The sequence below is a fragment of the Gavia stellata genome, chromosome 6 (genome assembly GCF_030936135.1).
Source record: "Gavia stellata isolate bGavSte3 chromosome 6, bGavSte3.hap2, whole genome shotgun sequence".
In the NCBI taxonomy this organism is placed as follows: Eukaryota; Metazoa; Chordata; class Aves; order Gaviiformes; family Gaviidae; genus Gavia; species Gavia stellata.
The window spans coordinates 23,672,287-23,699,894 of record NC_082599.1 but is presented as its reverse complement, the minus strand read 5'-3'; the positions used below and the strand labels follow the sequence as shown (position 1 = coordinate 23,699,894).

At 37.4% G+C, this 27,608-nt stretch overlaps 1 protein-coding gene across 1 annotated transcript in view; it reads right to left on the bottom strand.

The window, feature by feature from the left end:
• ITGA8 (integrin subunit alpha 8) overlaps positions 1-27,608 on the bottom strand; it is a 116,019-nt gene that overhangs the window by 81,563 nt on the left and 6,848 nt on the right. The window contains exons 3-13 of the mRNA XM_059818393.1: positions 22,355-22,455; positions 19,514-19,637; positions 17,164-17,225; positions 16,098-16,143; positions 14,977-15,102; positions 13,798-13,842; positions 10,712-10,755; positions 9,736-9,792; positions 9,496-9,548; positions 3,613-3,818; positions 1,244-1,435 (exon numbers count right to left, since the gene is read on the bottom strand). Of these exons, the coding sequence (XP_059674376.1) occupies positions 1,244-1,435; positions 3,613-3,818; positions 9,496-9,548; positions 9,736-9,792; positions 10,712-10,755; positions 13,798-13,842; positions 14,977-15,102; positions 16,098-16,143; positions 17,164-17,225; positions 19,514-19,637; positions 22,355-22,455 (1,056 nt within the window). The remainder of the gene's footprint in view (positions 1-1,243; positions 1,436-3,612; positions 3,819-9,495; positions 9,549-9,735; positions 9,793-10,711; positions 10,756-13,797; positions 13,843-14,976; positions 15,103-16,097; positions 16,144-17,163; positions 17,226-19,513; positions 19,638-22,354; positions 22,456-27,608) is intronic.

Genomic DNA, 27,608 nt, shown 5'->3' with positions numbered 1-27,608 from the left:
TAATAGCAACATCAACAATATGCTAACAAAAATTCAGAACAGTGTTTAAAAGCCCTTTCTTTTCTCAAATGCTAAAGATCCTCTCACTTCAGTCTTGTGATAGCCTCACTTTATTACTCTGCAGTCAGCTCTTCTGTTTGTAAAACCTTAATTTCTGTTGTAAACACCCCCTACCAGAAACTCTCTTCCACTTTTGAAAAAAGACACCTCTTTCAAGGGTTTTACAATCCATCACAAAAAGATAAAAGAGATCCCATTTTTGTCCCTTTGGAAATCACAATTTTCACTTTTGAAACAATACAACTTTTAAGAACACTAGCCTTGAAATAACCCAGGCTAACTAAAGTGATTTCATAGTAAGTTAGGGAAGGAAAGACTATTAGCACTTTACCGTGGATGAAACTTTCACAATAACAAAATATGTTGTTTTACCGCACACCCTTGCTAAGGCTTCTGAATTGTGATGAAAAGAAACAGAACAGATTTGCTTCTAGAGGAGAGAGAGAGTAAATACAAGCACATTTAAAATAGCTCCAACATTCAGACTACTTATGATGCTACGAACATGCCTCTTAAAAAAATAAATACCTCCCAAGTGAAACTCAACTAATGCTACAAACATGATAAATCTGAATGCATGTCAGGTAAACTAATAAGGAAGAAACAAAGACAACCTAAAAAGGAAGAGTCCATATAGCAGAATGAAAACATAAAAGGGGTGAAAAGGCCCAAACAAAATACATGCCTTTAAGCAATGTCTTTGCATTCTCTCTGCTTTTTTGTAATGCAATCGAAACCATTAAGAACCTATCCATCCCTCAGTGTCTCTTCAGACAGCAAAAACCAACTCAGCAACACAACCAAGTCAATCCCTTCTTCTACAACACAACATGTTTTTAATTAAGAAAGAATGCCGGGGTGAAGGAGACCTTACAAGTTCAATAATCTGAGAGCATTCAGTTTTTGGAAGTGGGGGGAAAGGGTTAAGCTTTTTATTGTAAACTTCACATGTTTTATGTTAATGTAACTATTTAAGCCCTTTCTTGTCTTTCTGAACATGTCTTTTGAAAGGAAAGGGAATATTTGTTTTGTCTGATTTTAACTCTCAGGAAAGCAAGCTAGAACTATCCAAAAATGTCTATTCTTTACTCTGACCTCTGCCTTCCAAAAGGAGCAGTTTAGGCATGATACATTTTCCAGAGAATGAAAGTATGAAATTCCCTTTCTAACAGAAAAATCTTACCTGGGTAATCATTCTTGTCTACATCTGAGTCTCCTCTTAGAGTGAAGCCAAATCCTGAAGGCATGGACTGTGAGGCCCACGCTCCATTGAGAACCTGGGAAGGGTTAGTATTTAATCCATTACTGTATCCATTGTAAATGAGCACTTTCCCTCTTCTGTCTTCTCCTGCAAATGGTGCACCAATAGCAATGTCTGCAGTGCAATAAAAGAATAAAAAGAATGGGCACAATTAAAATAAAGCAAAAATTAAGTCCCTGCAGTAAAACAGACATAAATGGCTTCTGCTACATACATGCCAGAACTTCAACATTCTGTATTTCTGTATGGATTCTAGCTTTAAGGCAAATACACAAAAAAGTTTGTAGTTTCTTTTCTGTGTCAAACTTTTATGACAAAAGCTTACAAAATAATCTTGTGAAGGTGTTATTGCATTATACTAAATAGCCAGTCCACACTGGATTCCTCTACCATATTTCCAGGGCATTTAATAAGCTTTAATAAACCAAGATCTAATGAATGCCTGCTTCTACTTCCATATTTTTAAACAGACACAAATTTTGCTTTATTTCTTCTATCACCTAATCAATAAGGAACAGCTGTTAGATAAAATTAATTTTCTTTTTCCAGACAAAATATTCAACATAGACAAAAAAACCCCACCCCTCCTTAAACATCCAGTGCTTTAGTATGCGAAAGACAACAATGGAATATAATGTTTTCATCTATATGAAGCCAACATCTTATTGAGAAATGGGAATAGTACCGAGTCAGGAATTTAACAGAAGGCTTTGGGCATTATGCAATTAAGCACTGCAATCCTTAAAAAATGAGGTGCAATACCCAAGAAGTGGAACTCACAATGCTTTTCGTAGTTCCCACCCATGGGATGTGGAGAGAATCATGTGTCTAGATTGAGATTCAACATCCGCATCAGCTAAGCTAGCGAACAGGAAGCACTAGAGGAGGATATGTTTCTACAGCTCTCATTTTTAGGTTCTGATCTAGGAGCTGGTGCTGGACTCCTTTATTAAACTTGACTTCAGCACCTGGAATTTCTACCTTCACTCTAAAGGCAGGAGTGCACCAAAACTCTGTGACTGGCATCTTCAGTTATGAAACAGAAGACTTTGGCTCCAGATCCATCTTAGCCTTCTCTATACAGTGAGAGAGAAAAGCAGGAATGTCTCCTTCCTGCCTTACCAGGATGCTGGAGAGCAAGGATACAAACCTTCCCTGGCCAGAGAAGTTGAGGGCATCTGCTATTGCTCACAGGTAGAAAACAGGAAGTCTCCACCATGGGATCCAGCTGGGCTGAACTCCATGGTGGGATTCCAGGTCAACCCAGTGAGGGTATTCTCAGCAGTCACAATCCAGTGGCTTCTAACCCCAGGATGGTATTCAGATTTTGTGCACCCTAAACCCCAATACAATTCTATGGCTCCTGACATGACTTAACCCTTGCACAGGAGCCACACACTGGTGACATTGCCTTAGAGTCTAGTGGCTAGAGCACCATGAAAAACAGCTCTCATGTTGAGGAGGAGCTAAGTCCATTAATTTTTCCTTAGTGGGCCAACTATCTTTAAGGCTACTGTGCAAAAGACCTTCTCCAGGAAAAAGCCCTTGGGGTTTTAGATGCAGAGATGCCTGCTTTGCAGATCCCTAACATCCTGGAAATAAGAAGCAAGGAAATGCATGCAGGGAAAACCAGGGTGTTACTGACCAACTCTGTGTGCTCAAGGCATCCAGGCTATCTCAGATAATTAAGCAAGTTAATTTACTTGGACTGTTTTCTTGAATTTAGGCTCCCAGTTAACTTACATAAATGTTTTGGTGTGTGCGCGCTATAGGCATTTGAAAAAGGTCCCATTATGCACCTGTTTCTTTCAGTGCCTAAGTACCAATGGAAGCCTGATTCCAAGATAGTACACGTGTACTTGTCCAATTCTTTCATTGTGGGCAAAATGCTCCATTTACTAAGCCTCATTCAATTCTCAAACTCATCCAAGTATTTGAGGAGAGAAGGAGAACTCTGCTTTTAAACAAATGCAACATCTTAACTAAGTATTTAAATGTAATTATAGTCATAAACCAACAGATAATATTTTTATTCAAATGAACATGCTAATATTTAGTAAAAAATAGCACCATAGTCAATATGACTGTCCTCCCATAGGTAAGCTTTTCATGGTTTTGGCCCTCAATATCAGTTTCATTAGGATTAGTGTAAATTCTCATCACTTTCAAAGGCAGTTACATGTTAAAAAGCCTTTTTCAGGCACTGCACAAACACTCCATATTCACTGCTTAGCCACTTTTAGTTACAATGTTATACAGAGGTATGTATTACTACATTACATATAAATTACCATTATATCCATCTTGATTGAGATCTCCAAGGTGCGTGATTGCACTGCCAAATCTACCGAACACTTCAGTGCCTGTCAGAATTTGCGCATCTCGGAAGAGGAAAGCACTTTCTTGCAGGTATAGATAAACTTGCCCAACTTCTTTAGGCTTGCTTTCAAATTCTCGTTCCATAAAAAGAGGGGCGCCAACTAAGATATCATCTAAACTGGAACAGTCAGACAAAAAACAGTGTCATTGAGAGATTGAGTGTAATCAACACAGTTCATGCATTTGTTAAACAGGAAGCTGATAATTATTATAGAGTCATAGACTAACTGAGGTAAGAAGGCACTCCTGGAGTTCTTCTAGTCCAAACACTTGGACAAAGCATGGTCAGCTAGGGAAGGCTGCCCAGGGCCATGCCCAGTCCAGTTTTGAATATCTCCATGGATGGAAAGACCACAACCTCTCTGGGCAACTGTTTCCAGTGCTTGATCACCCTCACAGCAAAAACATTTCTTCCTAGGTTTAAATGGAATTTCTGGCACTTCACTTTATGCCCACAATAGACACTGAAAAGCTGTACTTTGCAGTAAATGATCCACAAGTCAGGAATTTAACTTAGAGGGGATTCCTGTTACTAGAACAAATTCTGTAGAACTATCCTGCTAACAGTGCTAGTGAGAGACAAATTTTACTATAGAATCTAGCTTTTAAAAATTATACATCAGTAAGTGAACAACAGAACAAAAATTGTCACTTTCCAGCAGATTTTTGAACTAATATGCATGAAACATGGGCAGAGCATCAAGAGAATGCCTCATCACTAATTCAAATAGAAGCTGGGAGACAAAGACAAAGCTTTATTTCTGAAAACACTTCTGTTGAATATTAGGTACATAAGTAGTTGCAATGCTCACATAATTTGCTGTACTAAGTATTAAAGAGAAAGTACATAATAAAATCACAAAAATATGAAGCTTAGAGGGAGAAGTCCTTCTGTTCATTTTGTGAATCCAAGAAGAATCAGTAAAAGAAGACAGATTAATCAAAGATATTTTGCATGTTGTTCTAAATGAGGGTGTTTCAAAACATCTTACCAACATTTATTTAGCTGGGAAAAAAGACCCTTTACTGGACAGTAAAGAAAAAAATCAAGCAAGATTGATAGACATGTAACAAGCAGAAATATTCTTAATAGATTATTCTGAGATATGAAATTATAGTATCAGATTAATTTATGAAGGTTGCTCAAGCCCGTATAAACAAATAGGATAATTCCCATTTTATTCAGTGGACATCAGTCATACGTATTAAGGAACTCTGTTACTGCAAATAACTAGTACTACTTGATCCCAGAATTTTTAATTTGGAAAACATATTCTTTTGCTCTAACATGAAACTTTGTTCAAACTTGTTAAAACTTGTAGAAAACTTTCTACTCTCAATTCATCATATTCCCAATAGTGTTGTTTTCACAAAGGCTTTATTCATTAGTAAACCAATTAGTAAAATTGCACTACATTGTTTTTCCCAATCCTGACAGAAAAAACACCATATGATTGGGGAGTAGCTCAGCTAGTACTTTACTATAGATATATACTATGGTTCTAAGATACATACCATAGAATTTAGTACAGAAAATCTCATCTAGAAGTCTTTTAATCACATCGTAGAACTTCAATATTCTATAAGTTGTGACAAAGTACTTATAGAAATGTTATTTTTCTATTAAGTGATATAGTATGTTTCCATAAAGGAAACTGTAATTCAAAATGTCAGGTCACTTTAGTACACTTGTTGTATTCTTTATACATCAGATTTTACTCCATGGCATGAATAACTAAAAAAGGAAGGAAGCAGATGTTGACTTGACATCAAAGGTGGGATTTTCCTTTGACACTAAACATCAAAAGTCCTCCTCTACTAATGGAAGATGTTCGTGGTTGGGACAGAATGTCAGCTGAAACGATTGCCATGAAACAATAGCAATAACAAAAACAGATCATGAATGCTCTTTTTTTTACAAGTTATTTTACGTATGTCATGTAATAAAAGCATTACACAGTAGCACTATCATAAATTATTATTTTATTACATCGCAGTCCAGATATTCACAGTAAGACTGGGAACCCATGGTGTTATGTGGTGTATAAACAATGAAGTAAAAGATGAGCTTGGCTCCAATGAATATTTTACAAATGAAGGATTGTAAGACTAAAGGAAGTGGTTTTTTTAGAGGTGGTAAGGAACCAAAAGATTCAGAGCCAGGAAGCGCCCAGTACACTGATGTAATTTAAGTAGATACCTAGACACCTTTAAAACTTTGGTCCATAGAACAATAGCCACAGTGCCTAAAATGGTGAAAAGAGAGAGGCAGACTATCTGTCATCTGCAATGGCCTAAAATTCTCTCAGCTGGAGTCTGTTGTGCAGGCATCACAGCATCTCAGCAGGAAGTCCACAGTGCTGGGTTATTTTTCTATAAAAATTTCTACTTTGTTAAAATAAATGACAATGATTGTATAAAATGCATGAATAGTCCAGCAAACAGGGACCAGAATCTAGTAGCTAAGGTGGCTCATCTTCTGATGTGCGGAGGGAAAGGTGGGAGGAAGGCAGTCATCTAAACTGCACTGACCCATCTCTAAACTGGTTACGGGCAGCAGAGCTACCTGGAACACCCACTGCACTTAGTTTGCCTTCCCTCCAACTCTTGGCATGTCCCACCTACACCAAAGCCTTCCATTCCTCACCCTCTTGATTTTCCCCCTTCTCTGTCACTGCTGAGCTCTGTAGGTCAAGGCAGGCCGTTTCTGCAAGTCCTCTGTAAGAAGGATTTCTCCCTCAGGCAATTCTAGGGTTTTTGGGTTTGGGTTCTTTTTTTGCACTGTCACAGCAGTCTACTATAGTCAGAGTGGAAGGATTCTTCAGCTACCCTGCTCTCTCTTATCCTCATTTACTTATTCCTGGTTTCTCTCCAAGTGGGTACTAAGCAAGCAATTGCTGCTTGACATGCTTTATAGTCAGTTTTACCTTCCAGCTCCTACAGTTTAAGTATTTAGACATCAAGCAGTCAAGGGGGATCACTTATTGGGTTGTAAGCATCTATGTGATTAGAATTACACATTTTTGTTGGTGAAGGATATTTCAATTGGCTTTTAAATTGTAAGAGTTTATATTTACAAAATAAAATGGCCTCCAGTTGTGCCAGGGGACGTTTAGGCTGGATATTAGGAAAAATTTCTTTACTGAGAGAGTAGTGAAGCATTGGAACAGGCTGCCCAGGGAAGTGGTGGAGTCACCATCACTGGAGGTGGTCAAGGAATGTGTGGACGTGGCATTGCAGGACACAGTTTAGTGGGCATGGTGGTGTTGGGTTGATGGTTGGACTTGATGATCTTACAGGTCTTTTCCAACCTTAATGATTCTGTGATTCTGTGAAAATTGGAGTTCTGAGCCAAATTCAAGTTGATGTGATCCCTTTTAAAAGGCCAGAAGAGCAAGGCAAAAGCAAAAGCTCCTGGACAGTAATATTAAACGGTAAAGTGCAGTTCAGTTTGCAGTGGTGTTTTGAACTGGTTCATTAGATTTATTTCATTACTACACTAAGATATTGCAGTTAACATAAATTATGTATTTATTTTTGTTCCAGCACAGAAAGGTAACTAGCCAATATTGCTTCCCTTCTGATAAAAGAAATCTTTAAAAAGCACAAGCTGACCACCTGCTGAGACTGTATGCAGTTTCTCTGTATCCTGCCGAGTAATAAAAAGCAGGAGTTTGGGAAATGTCAAGAGGTCAAAGTATAACTGGGACTCTTTGATATAGGCCAAATTAAAGAACAGTAAACAGTTTATTCCACTATTTTTATTGGACTGTTTCAGTCTAAATTGAAAGTACTCTCTTTTTTCCTCTTTACTAGGAATGTAGTCTGTGAGTTGATGGCAAAGCTTGATTTGTTAAGTTTCATTGTGGATTTCTCATTATTAGCAGTAGGCAACTAAATGGTAGTTCAAACAATATCCTCAATTTCCCTGTTCTGCCTACAATCCTGACTTGTTGCAGATAAAACTGCAAGAGTGACCCTGGAACACCTGCAGAACTGCTGGAGCAGAAGGTCTACAGAGCTTTTTTCCTAGGATGATCCTAATCTTTGAGCCGTCTTCAGTCTTATTACAGCAAAGCATCATTCCTATTAACCTTTTCAGCATATAAATTAATCAGGTTTCTTGTACTGATAAGGCCATCACTACTTCCTTCATCTTTAGCTACAGAAAAAGCCCAAGTGAATTTGAAGTGGTCACTTCCCTTTTGCATTTTTTTTTCTCTCTCTGTTTTACTCTCCCTTTCAGATAAATATTTCTATCGACTGTATGAGCAAACCAGCAAAGACAGACTACATATCTAATCAGACATGTTTATCAAGTAGAGCTTTTTGTATTTTGTTTTCTGTGGGATGTTTGGATCTCAGAGACAGTCATTAGATTTCTTTTAAGATATAGACTGGGAGACCACACAGGCCTCAACAGCAGTTTGATTACATTATTGACATAAACTGTGGTCTTAGAGGTACACAGAAAATATGAGACCTGCCAAGTAACCCTATGGTTCACAGGAAATAACCTGCACAGGAAACAGTTTGGTTCAGTGAGAAGTTAAATAGCAAGTTCCCCGAAAGTCTAATGAGTATCTGTTGTAACTTAGATCAATGTTTCTCCACTCTTTCACATTAGGAATGCATTACGGTAGTACTAAATTAATCCTGACTTTGTATATCATAAAAATAGGAATTTTCAAAAGCTATGGTACTATGACAAAATTTGACCTCAGAAACTTGGAAAGATTTGAGTACTATGAAGCCACGACAGAAACTGTTGAAGCTTCTTTTTTTTGTTTGTTTGGGTTTTTTTGTTCTGTTTTGCAACTGCAGTAACACTTTATCACCTTGTTACTTTTCTCTTTTCTTGTATCCCTCACTCTTTAAAGGGTCACTAGTCACTGACGGGAAGCAATGATTTAGCCCAGAAAAGTCATTTAATGTACTATGTTTAAGCACCTAACAAGAAATAATCACAAAAAAAGAATATGAAGTAGACACATCTGAGACATTTTGCAATAGGCAAGAGTATGCCACAGCTCTAAATACAATCCTGGCTCACCTTTGTGCAGAATTCCAAGGCTCTGAGCTTCAGGGATCTTTATCTCCTTGCTAGAAAGCTAGTATCAATATTCACTTACTAAAGCCCTGATCTTGTAAAACATTTAATTAGACTTTACATGAGTTGAAAGTTAGCAAGCGTTTTGTTCAACAGGGCCTGAAATACCCTAGTGTCTTAGGCACGACCATGGGAGCTGAGCAGCATTCTCCCTCAGACAAGTACAATGCCTGTCACAACAGCTATGGGCCATAGACACTTCTTGGTCCTCTGGAGGATGAAAATGGATGGCCAACCAGCAGGTGCTGGAATGAGGAGCTGATGATATTGGAAAGCTTTTAAAATTGAGAAGTGAAGCTATGGATGGTCTACATGTGAGAAGACTTACCTGCTTTCAGAATGGGAACTTTTGACTTTGACCTATCTCTTCCCAGCAGTAGGTAGCGCTGCTTATTCACTGTTCTTCTACCTGGATCTGTTTCCTAAGACTTTGGACATTCCTGCTCTGCCACACTGCTTTGAATAAATATTCAGGAGGATAAACTCACCCAAACTAGGCCTGCAAATACTTGTGCCACTGTGATTGCACAAAGATAAGCCTACGTGAACAATTAAAATTAGAAAAGCAGAAAAGCCAAGAGAAGCATTTTGAGGTATGAAGCACCTGACAACCTGTGTTTATTAATAAATATCAGGCATTGCTTCTAGGAATGTTCAGTGGAGCTGAATATATTTGGTAACCTACCCATCATTGTTAACATCAGATACTGCAACAGTGTACCCAAAATAAGACGCCATCTGGAAATAAAAAACAACAGATAGGCTTTCATGTCAGATATCAATTTTTAAAATTTTTTTACTGATAATCCTCTTTGTTTCTATGCTCATTAATTCTAACAAATATTTTATATATTCTTGAAACTATGTTAATGAAACTATATCCTCTAGAGATACAATATTTCATCAAATAGTTGCTTGACATTACCTGTTCACCAGTGAAGTTCTGGATAAAGGTCAAGTCTGAAGAATTAAGAATTGAGACCTGGTAACAGAAAAAGATGGAAAGTTTCAAGTACACATGGAGATGCTACAGTGTAATGTCACTGCAAACCAATTTGACACACTGAAGGATGGTCCAAGTGGCCAAGAAAAAACAACAATTCTTTCATTTCACCGCAGTTTTCTTGTATGATCTTGAAAAATCACTAAGATTTTATGAGTCTCCGATGCCCCGTGAATTAAATGGGGAAAAGACTATTCTCCTTCCTTACTGGACACTGTGAACAGCATCAGATCGCAGACTATCAGCTAATCAGTGACTATATTAGTACGCATGAAAACATGAACTTAAAACATAAAGAAATCATACATACATACAAATATATATACACACACACATACACGTTTCCTCTGAAAAATGGTATGAATAAGTTCCAGAGACACAAGGAGTTTTGGGTCCACAAAACTAGAGAATGTGTCTGTGGCTGGGATCTCTATTTCTCAATCAGGTTAGTTCTGAAACTTTTCTTTTTCCTATGAGCTATCTGTACCCAACAGGTGCTCTTAGAGCACTGAAAATAAAGGCTGGGTATGAATAACCTGAACTTAGACTTCTCTCCACTGTGGACACAGCATTGCACATGAAATGTCCTAACCTGTGGGTAAACTTAGGTCTGATAACACTCAGCAGGTATAGGGATACTAGTCATACTCAAAGCGTTCTTGTAATTGTCTATTGAAAATAAACTTCAGAAAGGACTAAGTGCTTAATATTCAAAGCCCAAACCAGTAAGGCATTTCAACCCAGCCAGGTAAGCCTGAGGGTGAAAGTCAGTGGCAGTTTTCTCTGATTAGATAGTTTAGGATCAAAGAGACAGAAAATATAATGCAAACTTTAATCTTCCAAATGGTCTAACTGCATTCTCACTATAAAAAGGATAAAATGTGGGTCTAGTACATACATAGCCAAAGTTCTGTGCTCCCCTCGGGACTCCAGCAACCAGCTCTGAAAAGATAAATGATCAACAGTGAACTGGTTATGCTACCTGAGTGGTGCATGCAACATGCATCCCATGCCACTTAAATTCTTCCTTGACATATAACCCTTAGGATTTTGGTTTGTTATCTGTATCAGAAACACCTGCAAATCACTTCAAGACATTAATTCATAAGATTTTAACATTCATTCAGTGCATCTAGTTCCATGAAATATTACATCTTAATTGTTGAATACACTCATCCAGAGATCTCCTTCTGGCTAGCATTACTTAGCATAGCACAGTATAATAAAGCTCTTAGTACAATTCAGCTTGTTACCTGACAGCTGTGGATTGATGGAACCAGAATTAGTTGTGGCATCACACACTAGAGTACAGAAGCTAAACACAACTGTCCTTACAAATACCCCTTTTCTTTCTGGCTGCGCAACAGTTTGTCTCATCTGTTATTTGGCTTGATGCCATGAAAGTGTCCAACAAAGTTCTGTGCAGGCTATCTAAAAGCATTACAAGGAAATTTTTGTGAGTGGCATTGGGGGAATCTATTGAACAAGAACATGAGACATTGACCTAGCTGCCTTCTAGGATGTAATTCTGCTCAATGGTGAAATCTTAAACAATTAGTGGAAAAAATGGAAAAAAAAGAAGAAAAGAGCAAAGTCACAGCCTGCAGTCTTACTGTCTAAACATTCCCACATTAGGATATCCAGATCAGAAGACAGCAGCAGGAACTTCAGATACCAGAGCACCTCAGATACCTGCTTGTATTGGCCTAGCATTCCTCTGTTCCGCTCTGGATTTATATAACACCTGTGGTTGAATGCGTTTGGTCAAGGGGAGATGGAAGTAGTAATGAAAGATTGAGCAGGACACAGGACAATTCCCGGGTCAGCCAACACTGCAATTCTTTGTGCCAATCATTCACGTGACTTACTGATTCAAGAATCATCCATCATAAAAATATGAGTATGCATTTAAAAAAACCCCTATATATATATATATATAGGTAGCTGCAGCCTTCCTTTACCAGGGACACATCTTTTTTTTCCCACGTTATAGCATCCGGCTCAAAATTATTATTATTTTTTTTAACCCATAGTGGCACAGGAAAGGAAACTCTAACTTCATAGGGATTAAGCAGCAGCAGTTCTGGGTAGCTGGGTTCATTTCTAAAAATGTACTATGTCTCTATTGGCTTTGTGAGTCTGGACCATGGAGCTGTTCACTCCCTCAAGAAAGCTACCCCTTAAGCAATACTTTCTGACAGACTGTCAGCCTTACACAAGGAACATAGCTCTTAAGGTATGAAACACCAGGGATCATAGATATTTTCAGCTAACTGTATGTTCTGAAATTCTGTACAATTTCAGAACACCTGAAAATAGCTAAATCATGGACAAATTTCTATTTGTAACTGATTATTTTTAACATACTCTACCAAACAGACAGCTGTGACAGGAGCTTTTCTTCTACACTGGATTCAACTTGCAAAGACACAGAAAAACTAGTGTTCAATTTCTAACATACCTGCAAAACTTACTTTACAACTTAAAAATCAGACGACGTTCAGCTTGTTTTTAGTTCTCTTGCCACAGCACTTTGTGCTATGAGTTCAGCACATCAACTAAGTGAGGTTTAAGTCATGTTGGTATTTAGTTAAAGCCTCAGTGGTGTTCCAGGTTCTACTGCTGCTAAACCTAGCCCTGCAGAATGGATTGCTCTGACTTTGTTCTTAGAGTATTACAGAACTGTGTTACTGGAGCTGCCACCTTCCAGGGCAGTTTTCCCTAGCCATGTGAAACTAATAAATGTCCTGTGTCACCTTTTGCCAGAGGGAAAAACTTGAACCTCAGTGTTTGAGCTGAATTCTAAGTTATGTAATGACATTCTGCACATTTAAAAAAATATTTATCCTATAATTTTGATCAAAACCTGTTCCTCAGTGCATGTTGCTCTACTTTATCAAATCATGAATGTAGAGTCAAAGGTGGTATTTTACAGATCATGAAACATTTCAGGTGAACAGTGATGATGTTTTTAAGCAATGCTATTAAGTCTGTGAGATGTCTGGTTCTTTGTAGATGACAGTTGCTGTCTAAATGCAAATTATTCTAAATATGTCCTGTATCAAACCTACTTGATCCAAGAACCTTTACAAAGTCTCAGGCATGATTCTATATTCAGACATTTATATTCATGTTCATTCAGCTTTTCCTAATCAGGGGACTAAATGAACACCTCATCTTCCTGTAGAATGTTTTCTCTCCCTCTAAGCCTAGGTTTTAATAAAAGGAATTAAATTCTTCTGTCTCCTGCTGTTAAATATAAGGCTCAGGGTAGGAGCAAGAGCACAGGGAACTTGTTCTTATTGCATTACGCCCGTGCAGGAAAATACAATGTATGAAAAGGGTCCGCTAATGAACTGCCCCAGGTACCCCATCCTTAAAGCACATGAACTGGAAACTTCTATATAGCCAAGAGCTGCTTTCACCAACAAGACCTAGCATGCCAGTGTAGACACACCTTTGTCCAGAAGCAGCTGAATGTTATCTCCTAGTCTGGGCTGTGAAGTTCATGTGGCAGTCAGAAGTGTACTTTCAGCATACACAGACATTTCCAAGCCACTTTGCATCTGGCCAGCCAGATGCTGAGGTCCAGTAGCCTCTGTGCAGGTGAGTAACTTGAGTATGGACCGAAAGACTGTACAGGACTACACTGTTGATCCACTTGTTACTACTGGTCACCAAACTGGCTAAATTAAGTGAGCCTGGATGGCTCCACCTACCATGCTGTCACAGCTCTAACTGCTGAACAGATGCATAGGCATGATACCATAACAATTGATTCAGGCTTTACCATTACTTAAATTCTACTCTGTTATGCTATACCTTCTAAGGAAATATTTGCCTCTGAGAATGTTGGATACAGATAGCTTAAGTCTCACCAGTGTTTCAAATGTATAAAAGGTATGTTCCTGCATAGAGACCCAAAACAAGGAATTTAATAGGTGCACAGCCATATGGTTTCCATTCAAGTATATAGCTTCTTACCTTGTTCAGAATCCCCAGTAAATTCCCCAGCAGCCACTGAGTATCCTGTTTAAAGATAAATTACAAGCAAAACACTTGATAAACCATTTCTTTCAAAAAATATGGAAGGACAATCAGATTTGTCTGTTCATCTAATCATCAGAATGCAAATTTTCTAACATTAGTATACTAAAACTGTGTGGAAAAAAGGAAAAATGTTTATCACATTATTATGACTCAATTAATTGTAGGTCTGAATTTATAATAAATATATCCCTTTTCTCCAAAAATTAGCTTCTAAATCATTAATACTTAATAATTTATCTGAAAAAACTGCAGGTACTATGGTGGTTTGCCCTAACAGCCCTTGACACAATTTAGGTCTTCATTACTGTACTGTAAAGCGTGAGTATCCTGTTTTAGCTCTATATGGAAGACAGATTTCCAAAGATGCAGTGAAGTACCTCCTGGAGCTTTAGTAAACCTGTGAGATAATTGCCGTTGACAGAGTAAAGACTTTTGGATTGTATCACGGACCGTAATTTCAAATCTATGGGCAGAGATGAAAGGATGCATCTTTGCCTTCAAATTCCACTGCATCTTTTCTATAATTATGTGAAGAAAAACCTGTCTTACATGCAGAGACATGTGAATATCATGCAAATTCTTAGAGATCAGTACTAATAAAAGGTACATAAAGGGCCTTTTTTCTATTTATTACATAGTATCTTCAAACTGACTTTTGTTATTGCTTACTTGAATTGTATCTTTTAAATATCAGTGAGAATAAAATGGATATTGGTGCAGTACTGTACAAAACACTGTAGAACTGAATTTTCTTTTATCTATTAAAAATTGAAATAGTTTTTAATTACTTTGAACTCAATCCATCATCTTGGAATAAAGAAAGATATAAATGGGAAAATTTTGTATTTCTGCTTAATTAAAGATCATATAATGAGAACCCTAACAAGCCATTTAAGATTCCAACCTTCAAACCCTGTTGCTGTGCGTTATTTTAAGAATGTTCATAATCCCATTGAAGTAACTAGCAAACTATTGATTTGTGGTTGTGCTTAAGGCAAAACATGTTTAAATCCTCTCACAACTGGGACATTAGTAATTTAGGGCTTGTTTTCACATTTATATAAGACCCACGCTTGTAGGCCATACTGCTAACTGACATAGAGCTTAGCTTACCCATGTAATTGTCATCATATGAGGGTGGTGCCACTCCTGTTTGCTTCTCTCGTGCCAGTTTCCTCAGAATATCCTTGAAGGAATAATTTGCAATGATATCCGCAATACTTGCAGTGATTACCTGACCTGGATTCAAACAACTTCATAAATGAAAGGGACATAAAACAGAGCCAGTTTCTACAAAATAGGGCTAGCAGAACATCAGAACAGAGCTGAATGGATAATATAGCACAAATGCAAAGAGTAGACATCTTCTCTCAATCTTTCTCCATTATTAGCCTGAAAGTCTCAAGGGTCCACATAAATCTATAGAACAAGGCATTGAGACTCTGTTGAACCATCAGAAACATCTCCAGACCCATTTCAAGGTGCTGATTCAAACTAAAGTCAAGCATTTTCAGGCTCAGCTACCTTTTGATGCTGTAGAGTACAAATGTAGTAGACCAATGGAAGCAATTTCTCAATGGAGAATTCAAAGCTATGAATTCCCTAACATCATAATCAACTAGATCTTCCTCCTTTAATAGCAATGCAAAAATACACATCAATGAGGCTGACAATGGGCAAGTTGGTAGGCAGAGTCTGGGAATCAACTATATCATACATGTCAAAACAGGTTAAAGCAAAAATACCCTTTTAACCCTTTACTAAAACCACTTCAGGTTTCATCTACATGAGAAACTCCATCTCGGAAACTACAGTGATGCCACAAATGAACTAAAAATGTATGCAGAAAGCAATAAAAGGTTGTGTTCAGAAACAAATAGTGACAAAAACTTTGAAAATATTACATTTGATGTACAAATATTAGCTATTTTTAAAATTGCAGTATTTCTAGGGAAAAAGTCAGCTTATTAATTAAATGACAAATGTGCTAAAATGCCAACATAAAAACAGTTATTTCTGTTTGTTTCACTTCCTATACAACCTACATCCTGAATTTTCCCTGACTTATTTTTATGCTCAGTTGCTTGTTAAGCAATTCTTCTGATCTATATTTGTTGAAAGTAAGACCGGAGACTGGTTATCTTAAACTGAGAAAACAAGGGAAATATAGAACATTTTCCACAATACTTCCTGCTTCACTTCTTAGATCAAGTTTACCAGCCAGATGAACATACCTTGCCAATAAAAACTACCAGGCCCGCCTACTATCAGGTCTCCATTCTACAAAAAGCAGAATTGAATAAAATTACACAACAAAAGAACAGAACAAAATTAAGCATGCATGGGAGAAACAATTTAAATGACAAAAGAATATCAGAATCATGATAAAGGAGAATAACCCTGTTCAAGGAAAGGAAGTAGGTGCATGGATGTGCAGGGAAATCCACAGTTAAATAAAGTTAAGATCACCCTATGCATCTTCACTTGAAAGAAAGCCACAATTTTATTAGCACTAACATAGCATTCTAAAAATTGCGGATTATTTGGAACAAAACAAAGTCAGCATAAAAGAGGGTTTTCACATTCAATGAAGCAACAGTAACGCTCTATAGAGAGATATACTTTTGTCTGCCCTACAATGAGGTCTTTACTCCTCAGCTACTAATAATGTGAATAACAATGTAGCTGCAGAACACTGAAAACAATGGCATTGATCAAAGTTATGTGAGGTGCTGGTGCTGTAACAATGGCACAGATAATAACAATAGCTGCAAGGTTTATTCTCTGGCCCACGATATTGTTTTTGGACCCTCTTGGCATATAAGGACAACGAGCTATTTCCTTTAAGTACTTTCACTTTCACCTCCACAAAAGAACAGTGTTACTCAACGACTAATCTGCCTCCAAAAGCATCCTTATACAAGCTATTTTAACTTTTAAAAACTAGCTGGTGCCTGCCCATTATTTCCTGAAAGTCAGGTCTCTGGAAAGCATCTTAAGTGGGACACATTGAGATAGAAGCACATACAATTTTTTGCCTAATTACCTATTAAGATAGACTGAGCAGAGTCTGATTGGAGTGCTGCAAAGAGATAAACAGGTGGTGATTGCAGTATTTAATTTATTAATGAAACCAGAAAGTTCAAAGCTTGCCAAGGAGCAAAGAACTTGCAACAATGTCACGGAACTTCCCATATGCGACAGCATGGGGATAAACTCTTCATCACTGAGACAGTGCTTGAACACTAGGGATATATCAGAATTACATTTGGTCAAAGTATTTCAGAAGCAGAATCTCACCTTGTAAAAATCTAAGCTGAAACCCGCTTGACAAAAGCCTTGTCCTTCAGGATCTGCATTGCCTGCAATTATGAAGGTAGAAGCATTTTATTAATTTCACAGTGCATGTGGAAGACAGCTTATGCACACCTGGAGCTGTAAGGCTGTAAATGCAAAAGTACCAAAATATGTGAAAATATGTGTATTGTTTTTTAGAAGAGGCAGAGAAAATCAAGACCTTCTACAAGACGCCTTGTAAAGATTTTGAAAAATAGGACTAGTTACTTGGGACTTTGTCCTCTCACTGCCAAGGAAGTCACCCTTGCAACAACTACCAGGGATTCAGTTTGAATTTGGCTGGAGATACAAAGTAAACAACTTAACAAGAAATCCTAGAATGGTCACCACAGTCTGCTCTGCCATAAACACAAAAATAAGTGTTTACTAAGGCATTCTCAAAAAATGTTGACATAGTGGATGGGTCAGCATGGGTCAATGTTCAGACAACATCCTGGTTGTCTGTACTATGGCAAGGGAAGGGGGCATACGTCCTTCACAAGGGCCAGCCCTTTAATTGATGCACATTTGCTCAATGAGAACTGAAATGTAATATAATTTTGGATGCACATCTGTACAAGCAAAAACATCCTTCCTGCTTCTGTCCATTTTTATTTCTAGTCTCCAGATCCTTATATAATTGTACGAAGTGTATTGGCATGCATTTTAGGGCTTTCCTATGAGTGCTGGAGTGCTGGAATTCTGCAAGATTGGGAAACCGAGAGCAGGAATGGCCACTGGAACTCTCTCTTCGAATGGCACAAGCCTTTGGCAAAGCCCCGGTGAGACATCAGAAGTGCATGAAGCAGATCTTACGGTCACCATTTCTTACAGATTCAGCTTCTTTCTGTACCTGTCCATCCAGGGACAAGGATTAGGCTTTAAAAGAAAGACTTAGCACAACTCAGTTTAGAGCTATACTACAATATGAGAAAAGGAAAGCCACAGAGTAACACTGAATGTACATGCAAACAATTCATGTTGCTATAGGTGTGCAGATTTTCTGGTAGACCATGAAAAGCTTTATTGGGCTACGTTATCGAACACATCTGTCAGATGTCAGGAAAATCCAGCTACATGATATGATGCTATCTCTAGATCTTCACAAGAAAGAGACCTTTTAATTATGTGAAGTAAGTGTCTACTTTTTCTGTAAAATGCCTGTTACTTTCTTGGCAAAATAATCCATAAGATACTTGAAGGTAGGAGCACAGTTTGCAGTGGAGGAACAGCTAAAAGGTGTGGTTTTAAATTAGCCCATGTGTACATGGCAAGAATGCTAGCTGCAATAGCAGGGTCTCTGTACAAGGGGTATCGTGACAAGGAACTACATTCAGACTTCTCGTGTTATTGACTAGCACATACAACTTGAAACAGCTACCTATCTCAGCTAAACTGAACAACATCATAGCTTTGCTGTGAGCGTTTCCCCTGGAAAGGATAGGTAAGCCCATCATATTTGCTATCTTACACACACTAACTGTAGAAAAGTAACTGAAAAAACAATTCTCTGATCTGTCAGTGCAGAAACTGCTGTGCACTCAGCCCAGTCCAAAGCTCAGTAAAGTCACTGGATAATTCACATTGATTTCAATAACTTGGAGCACTGAGGTAATGAGAGTATTAATAATCATCATAAACACTTAGACATAGGATGCTGAAAAGGATGAACAACTGATTTAATCTAATGCGTGGCATTTTATGCAGACTTCTAGATAACTGAACTTGGTTCTAAATATACGTGCACTGTTTCTCCCTATTCCCCAAGAAGTAAGGCCCAGAGATTGCTGCCACATCCTCAGAATAGCACAGAGAAGAGTGTGGAACAGCAGTGCTAACGTGCATGGCTTTCTTCCATGCTGGAAGTCCTTCATAAACGAGCTATTGTGGGTGATATTGGCATGAACAGTGATACAGGCTTGTGTGTTTCTGTGCAGGGTCTGGTCTTCAGATGGTGATCCTGTGATGAGAGATTTATACTCAGCATGAGCATGAGTAATTGGTTTAAAATGCTGTCTGGTTCTTATCTAGATCTGTTTGCTACATTTTAAAGCCATTTAAATTGAACCAATTATATCTTATCACTATAACTGTAAAAGCTTAATTTACTGAATTTCTCCTCTTTTGATTACGCAATAAAGCATCCAATTGCAGGTGTGTAATTTAATGTCAATTTTTCTTTAAACCCTCATCCAATGCAATAATGTCATACAGTAATCTTCATTCAACCAAGACTGTGTGAAGACTGAAAGGATGAAAACATTGAGTGCAATATCAATTCCTCCAACATAAGTTTGTTCCTATTAATACTTACTGTTGCGACAAGGTGAATATTCAGCATAGGCACTGAAGTTCTGAATTGCTACATAGCAGGTGCCAACGGGGTCCTTCTCAGGGCTATCTTTAAGGGTTCTCCAATGATATAAGGGAGCACAAGCCTATCAAAACAGAAATGATGTCACACATACCTTTCATACACTCATGCATCTGGCAAATGTAGTTTTTAACAGTGTACAAGGATTCTCTCTGGTACTGTATCATTCATGTAGCAATGATCATAACACATTGACAGAAGAAAATACAGGACCACTGCTTCTTATAATTTCATTATAACCTGAAAAGCATAGTCTGATCTTTCACTTATAGTCCTTAGCAGGTGAAATCTGTCAGGGACTACAGCTCACATTTAATCATGTGTTACAAATACCCTCTAAGCCTGCTTCACAAGTAATATGTTTGCTCTGTTACTGCTCACTGCACAGGACTTGATCCCATAGTTTAAGATGTAGATCACACACATGTGGCTGAAAACATTCCTACTTCTGGCCTGATATGTCTTAAGATAAAGGCCATTGCAGTAGAACTGCTATGATTCTACTCAGCAGAAGATTTGTCAGGGTGTTGTGTCATATCGTCTATCACAATCATCAGTTTGTCTGCATTCTTATAAACCCCTGGTTCAAATCTTTGGAAAGATGATACACCTAGAACTCATTCAACAGTCTCTCAGTGAACAGGTTTTTGCTAAATAAATTTTGGCTAGTGAACTAATATTTAATCTTCTGTGTTACGGTAGTGGTGTTACAAAAATGACAGTGTAAGGATAAAAGATATACAAGTTGTGTGGAGAGGGAGATTATCTTTTTTGAAAGCAATGCAAATAATTGGAAAAATAGAAAAGATAAGCTGTCAGGTATGCAAGTCATTCTTCAGCGGTTCCTGTTCCCTAAAACTTCAGTTGGCTGGGGGGGAGAAGACACTACCTCTCCCTACAACCTTGCCTCTGTAAGACACAAACAAAACCTCCATTCATGTCCTACCTTGTCTCACTTTTCCAATCAGAAACCTATCTACCTCTGGCAAGGCATTGTTATTATTCACATTACTGTATAAGCCTTAGTTCTGCAATCAGTTCCAGCTGGATGAACCACTGTGCTACTCAGAGCTTACCAGGAAAGTCAGAGCTTCTGGAATGTTGGTTTAAGGAACAGGGACCCTTAACATACTCCTGCCTAGAAGACCTTACAGATTAAAACATATCAGAGAGCAAAACTAGAGCGCAGCAAAGAGGAATACATGTCCTGTGAGAGTGATTTTAGGTACATTTGACATCAAGCAAAATGGATTGAAACAAGAATTATATATAGTCATAAACATTAACATAATGCAGTTTACTATCAGTCACATTTGTAGTTTAAAAGAAAGTTTCTGACAGCTTGATTACATTTTCTTTTTCTCTCCCTTCAGTCTATAAAGCTTAAAAGACAAAGTTTTCTAGCTTCACTGTTCAAGTTTTTGACCAAAAAGTGTTGACTATATCCTTGTTTCAGAAAGCCCGAAAAGAGTTATCATCAGAAGCAAAACAAAGTTTCATCAGTACAGACACAGCATATCAGTTGGTGATGAGGTTTTCTGCTCATTTGATTAAGATTCAGCAAATGGTGGTAAAGAACAATTCTATATCAGTTTGTGAACTGTTGTTTAGTAGAGTACCTAAAATGAAAAATGTTCAACTGTTTTTAGAATTTTTACATTGACAATTCAGAAAAGTGACATAATATTTATTCTTACAAATACTTTATTTGCGTAATTAACTTTTAAATAGAAAGTGCATGTACATGAGTGATACATGAAGGCACTGAATAAGAAGTTTGAAAACTGTGATAACACTGACACAAGTGACAAAATTAACAGTATATGCTAACTCTGTAACAGAATAGGGTGATGTTTTATTCATTACCTGTTTCATGTCGAAATCCTTCTCTAGGTTAACCATAAGGCTTGCTATTTAAAGTAAAGCATTTCCTTTAGATAGTTCTTCTATTATGACTACTTCTTAAGTAATAATTGGAAGTTTTAAGCAAATCCCAAGACACAAATTATTGCTTTGCAATTGTAAAAACTAATAAAACTAATGAGCAAACTAATTATTCTTATCACAACTATTTCAGTGACATTTTCAATGTAAGGCTTAGCACATAAATTGTAAATATAAAATGTCTGTGTATAAGCAGCATCACCACTACTTTACTAAGCAATAAAAGTACTTGCCCCCTGCTGGGGTCCTCTATCAATATAGGTAAAACTTTCCACGAAACTGGAAAACAGACATCACACTTAAACAGCAGTCTTGATTTGGATCTTTTTTATCATTACTTTTTTGCAGCTGTTTTACCATGACTATGACACAGCTGTTCAAAACAATGTAAATGGGACAAAAGGGGTCAGTGCTTTCTCTTACTAATTGATCTTCAGCACAGGTTCTTGGCTGCCATTCTGCATTTAACATTCCAAACAGGGTTTCATAATACAAAACCTTTTATAGCATATAGCTATCAATTACTGTGTATCTCTAAAATATGTCCATTATCTGTTTAAAAAAAATCACCATTCACTTCCATAATAACATGGCATTCTGCTATTTTCACTTGGCAGCGGGATCATTTTCACTTGATAGCGGGATCATTTTCACTTGATCAGTTCAACCTGATTTTATAGACTGCTTTTATTTTCTGAGTTATATACATCATCTGTTTTATAATTCATGCATAATCATACAGTTGTTTCTATAATCTACACATAGAGAGCTATTAAAGTTATATATTTGGGAAAAATAAACATTATCTCCAAATGAATACCAAATGCATAGACTTACCACAACTTTTTCTTTATAAGCTTTGACTGTTGCCCCAAACCACTGATTTGTCTTAAACTCAATAGGTTCCCTGGTGCCATTGACTTTAATTTTCCTGTTGTCTGACAAAGAAAGAAGCAGTATGTTGACAGCTTATTTTAAAAAGTATTACCCTGTGAATTACAGATACAAGTGAACAGACTAATGGATATATTACATTGCATCCACTGTCATCGTCCTACCAGCTGAATAGGAAATGGACATTCTAGTATAATTTAAGCTTTTCACTGGTCAGTGGAAAACAGCTTAAATTCACGTGTGAAAATTCAAAATAACTACACTTAAACTTCAGAAAAAAAATACAAAGGACTGGAATAAGAAACCCTGTGTTTCCCTCTGCCAAAAAAAAACTTGTTTACCTGGAATTTATGATGAAGAATGAACAAGAATCTAAAAAAATAGGTGAAAATCCCTAAAAAGTTTTCTCATATGTGGTAGAAACTTCCCATGTAAAAAGCATGTTCTGTAATTAGTTTTTGTCAAACAAATGACATTTCTCAGCATGCTTATTCAAAGGCCAACACTACAGACAGTAAAAGACTTAGTTTTTAACAGAATTACATGTGTACACACTGTCACAAGAGACAGCTTCTTAATGTTGCTTTATATATACTCTTGCAGATGTCAGCATAAGAGAAGCCATCTGGGCAAAGACTCGGGCCAATTATAAGGCATTTCAGGTTTTAATAAAAAGCAGACATCCCTTCCTTTCACCCTCAGTTCTCTAAAGTAAACTGATTTCCCATATGTTCATGAGCCATGCTCTTCCCTTACCAGTCATTCCTAATGAACTTCTCAATTTATACATAAGCAGGGCATTACTCCTTCCCCCTTGTATCTGCATTCCCTTATGTTTGTTTCTGGTTCCTATCAGGAGAGATTTCACAAGAATCCATCCTTTTTAGTCACTCTAAGTGAAAATAAAACCATATACTGTGTACTTTGGAATGGAGAAAAAAAATGTAATGGCAGATTATACTGTACGGATTTACATACATTTTTTTAAAAACGAGGAAAAATGCAGCTAGTATAATTGTCACTTCTAAAAAGACAACACTTCATGGGATTTGCCCGACAGGAATAGAGGAGATGATACCGGAATGGTTTTCTAGGATGTTGGATCACCAGTTACTTCAGCTCGTGGTAACCTCATAAATGTTACGGATATAAACTGAATTAAAAAGAAAAATGCATTATATCTGGAGAACAAGGGTACTCTATCTCTGTGTTTTTTCTAATAAACATGAAGGGAAGTTGAATGAGAATGAGTCTGTGAAAGTTTGAAAGTCTCTGAGGAAACATCTTCCTTCATACAAATATTTGTTTCTGTGATGCACCAATTAGAGGAGCTAGAATGGAAATCCATGCTTAGAAAGATATAAGAGATAAATTTCAGGGATATTTAGATCTTAAAAATTCAGCAAGAATAATTTAAAATCTCTCTAAAAATATTAATTTTAAAAATACATTTTATTTAAGTTAGGCCTAAACTTTAAGAATGTGGAAAACAGCGACTTCAACACACTGTATTGCAGGAGCTGCCAGCTTCTACCTAGCTGTTGGCAATATCACTTTTGATTATTTTTTCCAGTGAAGTCAGGCCCTTTCAAACTTTAAAGGTTTCTTTTTTCTTTTTTTAATGCTCCAGCAGATCTGAACATGATCAATGTCCACAGATGACGTCTTGATAGAAACAAAGCTTTTGAAGCTTGAAAATCAGCCATGGTCAGCTTATAGCAGCCAATCCTAGGCTGGCTCTGAGAATACTCACGACCAGTATTCTATCTTAAAAAGAGATTACATTTTCAATCAAGACAGCATACTTTTCTACTGGCAAAGTATACTAAAATTTGAAAATAAGTTACATTTTAAAACTAGGACAACTGTTTGCAGGATTTATAAAAACCATAGCTGAATTTACCAGTAAATCTGCAGGAACTGTACACACACCACTCTACCCCCACCCCACTTAGTGGCATATGGTATAGTATGAATCCTTAATCATGTGGCATGGGATTTTCATTATAAAATAATTAGTAAAGTATCACAGACACACAAATTAATAAATAGTTTTTTTCCCTAGAAAAATCTCTTTTGACAGAAATCCTCTAATCACCTTTGTTCAGGATCCTTGCTGGAGCTATGGAGTCATATTCCCAGTTTCTGAGGTTGTGCCTTAAAATACAGTTTAATCTTTTGTATATAACAACCAATCAGTATTTCAGATGGCTGTGAACCAGCTACTGCTTTCCCTATAACTTTGTAAAAACGAAGCTATATACACAACTAACTTGTCTGAATACACATGGACTGTCATTACTGTGCTCTGTATTCAATTAGACAACAAGGCTCTGAATGAAGCCACTGCAAATGTCCACTTCTGAGCTAGTCATCCACTTATAACTGAGGACATGATCTAAGGCATTGTTCTTCCCCTCCTAAAGCAAACATCTAAGAAGGTCAGAAGAACATGGCCTTAAAGTACTTAAATTTTTTTTGTACCAGCTGTAGATAGCCACGGATGATCAGCTTAGACTAGACTCAGATGAAAACTATTCGTTTACTCAGATAAATCCCCATCCATTTAAAAAAAAAAAAAGTTGTTATTTCTGTCTTTGGTACATCCCTCAAAACTGTGTTATCTAAGCGTTTCAAAAAATAACTTGTCTGTATCCTGACAACACCTGTATATGACAGGAAAATATCTCTCCTTGTGTTATTTATGGGGATCTGAGGCCCACAGGCTATGTCTGTACTGTACCTTACCCAGAAGCTAAGCTATATTTCTGTGAGCAGCAAAAACTTGGCTTGAATTCAGGTGGCATTCAAATGTCATCTTCTCTTCTGGAACAGAATGCCTGGCCCCTGTTAGGAAGGAGTTCAGCCTATCTTGTACCACGATACGTGACACTAGTGCAAGGATAGCTAGAATACAAGGCAGCAACTGGGCTGGGCACACAACGCCTAAGCCTGTCCACAGAGTGGTCCAGGGAGTGCCTGAGTAGCAGCTGGATTGCTTCAGAGCCAGCCCAGGAGCTGTTCCAGATGGTCAACAGTCTGGATGACTCACAAATTTGGCTTGAAACTCAGCCCTGGAGTCACTCTTAATTGTACCGCCTAAGACCGTATTGCAGGCTAAGGCCCAGAAACCAGGAGTATGCAAAGAGCAGAGAGATGTGTAAGTATAAATTTAGGTGCAAAGACAGCCTTAAACTGCATTTCAGCAACCCAAAAGCATCTCATTTTCTACTGCAGGAGCCGAGACTCCTATACATTGGTACTGCCCTACAATCCAGCTTCAGAAGCAGCTCTGGAGATGGTGAAACATGATTCTCAAAATCAGTGTTCCTTCACCCAGTCTTTTAGACTTGAGGTACCTAGGAGCTACCAAAGGGAAAAAGGCCCCTTAAATGGCCAAAGCAGTAGCTGGACAGTAGAAAAATTTGAATTCAGACAGTAAAAAGCAAACATATGTAAGAACAACAGTGCAGAGATTCATTTTCAGGAAATAAAGCCTGAACCTGGAGCAAGTGTTAATGCAAATCCATCATTTGCACACATTAGACTAAATTTGGCACTGTCTACGGGGATTGGTCTTCTCTCAGTCACTGAGTCAGCACATTATAAACTGTTTAACAGGCATGAATCAAACATTACTCTTACAAATATTTCTTTGTTGTAGTAATCAGGATCTGCATAAGAAACAGATGTATTTGCAAACACTGATAGTGGCTCATCGTGGTTCATTCAGCCCTTGAAAAATAGAAGTAAAAAATGCAGCATCTATTATAATTTGAAAATACTCAAATTAACAAAAGCAAATAAAAATATTTTAATCAAACTTAATGCAGGAACACAATGCTTCTAATCAAAGCAACAAATCCAGCTATGTAATACACCTACAACACTTTCAGGTTAAGTTCTCACCCTTCAGGAACTTCGAAAAGTATTATCTTTACTCTCCCTGTGTGTTTGCATGTAAGTACTGAATAAATGCAGATGGCCGTTAACCAGGCATCTGCAGCAGGCTGTTACATTCTGCCCTCTAATCTGTACCTACTCAGACTACATCCAGGATGGCAAATCCCTTTCAAATACCTGTTTTGATATATGTGTGTGTGTGTGTATGCATCTATGCACATCCATATATAAAAATAAATATAGATAATATATAATGTAATATATATATTTCATAACTTTATACATAATTATTGATACACAAAGTAGAGGTGAATAATCAGCTCAACCTATCCATATTTATATAAAATGGGAATACAAACACAGAAAAACAACATACATTTATATTTATATAAATATATACAGGTCAAGGAAAGTGAATATCCCCTTCACATGCAGACATGCAGCAAAAGGAAAAGAGGCAACAGACACAAGTTGCAGCAAGGGAATTTCTGATTAGATATAAAGAAAATACCCTCACAGTAAGGGTGATTAAGCACTGGAACAGATTCTCCAGAGAGGCTATGGCATCTCCATCCTTGGGTAGTTTCAGAACTTAGCTACACAAAGCTCTGAGCAACCTAATTTAACTTTGAAATCAGCCCTGCTGCATCATTAGGGTCCTGGCTTACAGGAGGGCAGAGAGAGAAGGAAGGGTTCGTACTGTCATACATGGTCCCATGTTCTAGAAGTGAGGGAAGAGAGGGGATCTTGTCAACCTTATCACCATGGCAGAGTGGTATCTTTTTGGTATCACTACCATAAAAGATTCCAATGATACCACCCATTACTAAGCAAAGGCAAGTCAGTAACATTCACAGGGTCATTGATATTAAACCCTCAACAGACAGACAGAACACAAATGCAAAGCTAAAGACTATGATCTAAGGAACCAAGCCAAACAACTGCTTTCAACATTAATGCTGGGGAAAAAACAGACTCCATAGTGTTTAGAGACAGTAAGGATATGCAAAACCCTTGCATGATGAGAAGAGTTGCTTCTATTTTTAGATTTATCTGATTCTGCAAACATCTATTGAATTTCTGGTTTTTATTGTGCCTTAGATGCTATTCATATGAGTTATTTTAATTTAATAGATCATATCTAGACAGCTTTATTTGGACTTTCATTCCATGAATCAAGAAATGAAGAATCATCAAACCCAATAGGATTTTTTCCCTAAGTACAATCTGATCAAAAACAAATTAAGACCTCAGGGCTTGAACTAACATAGCTAAGGGTATTTTTTCCCCTCTT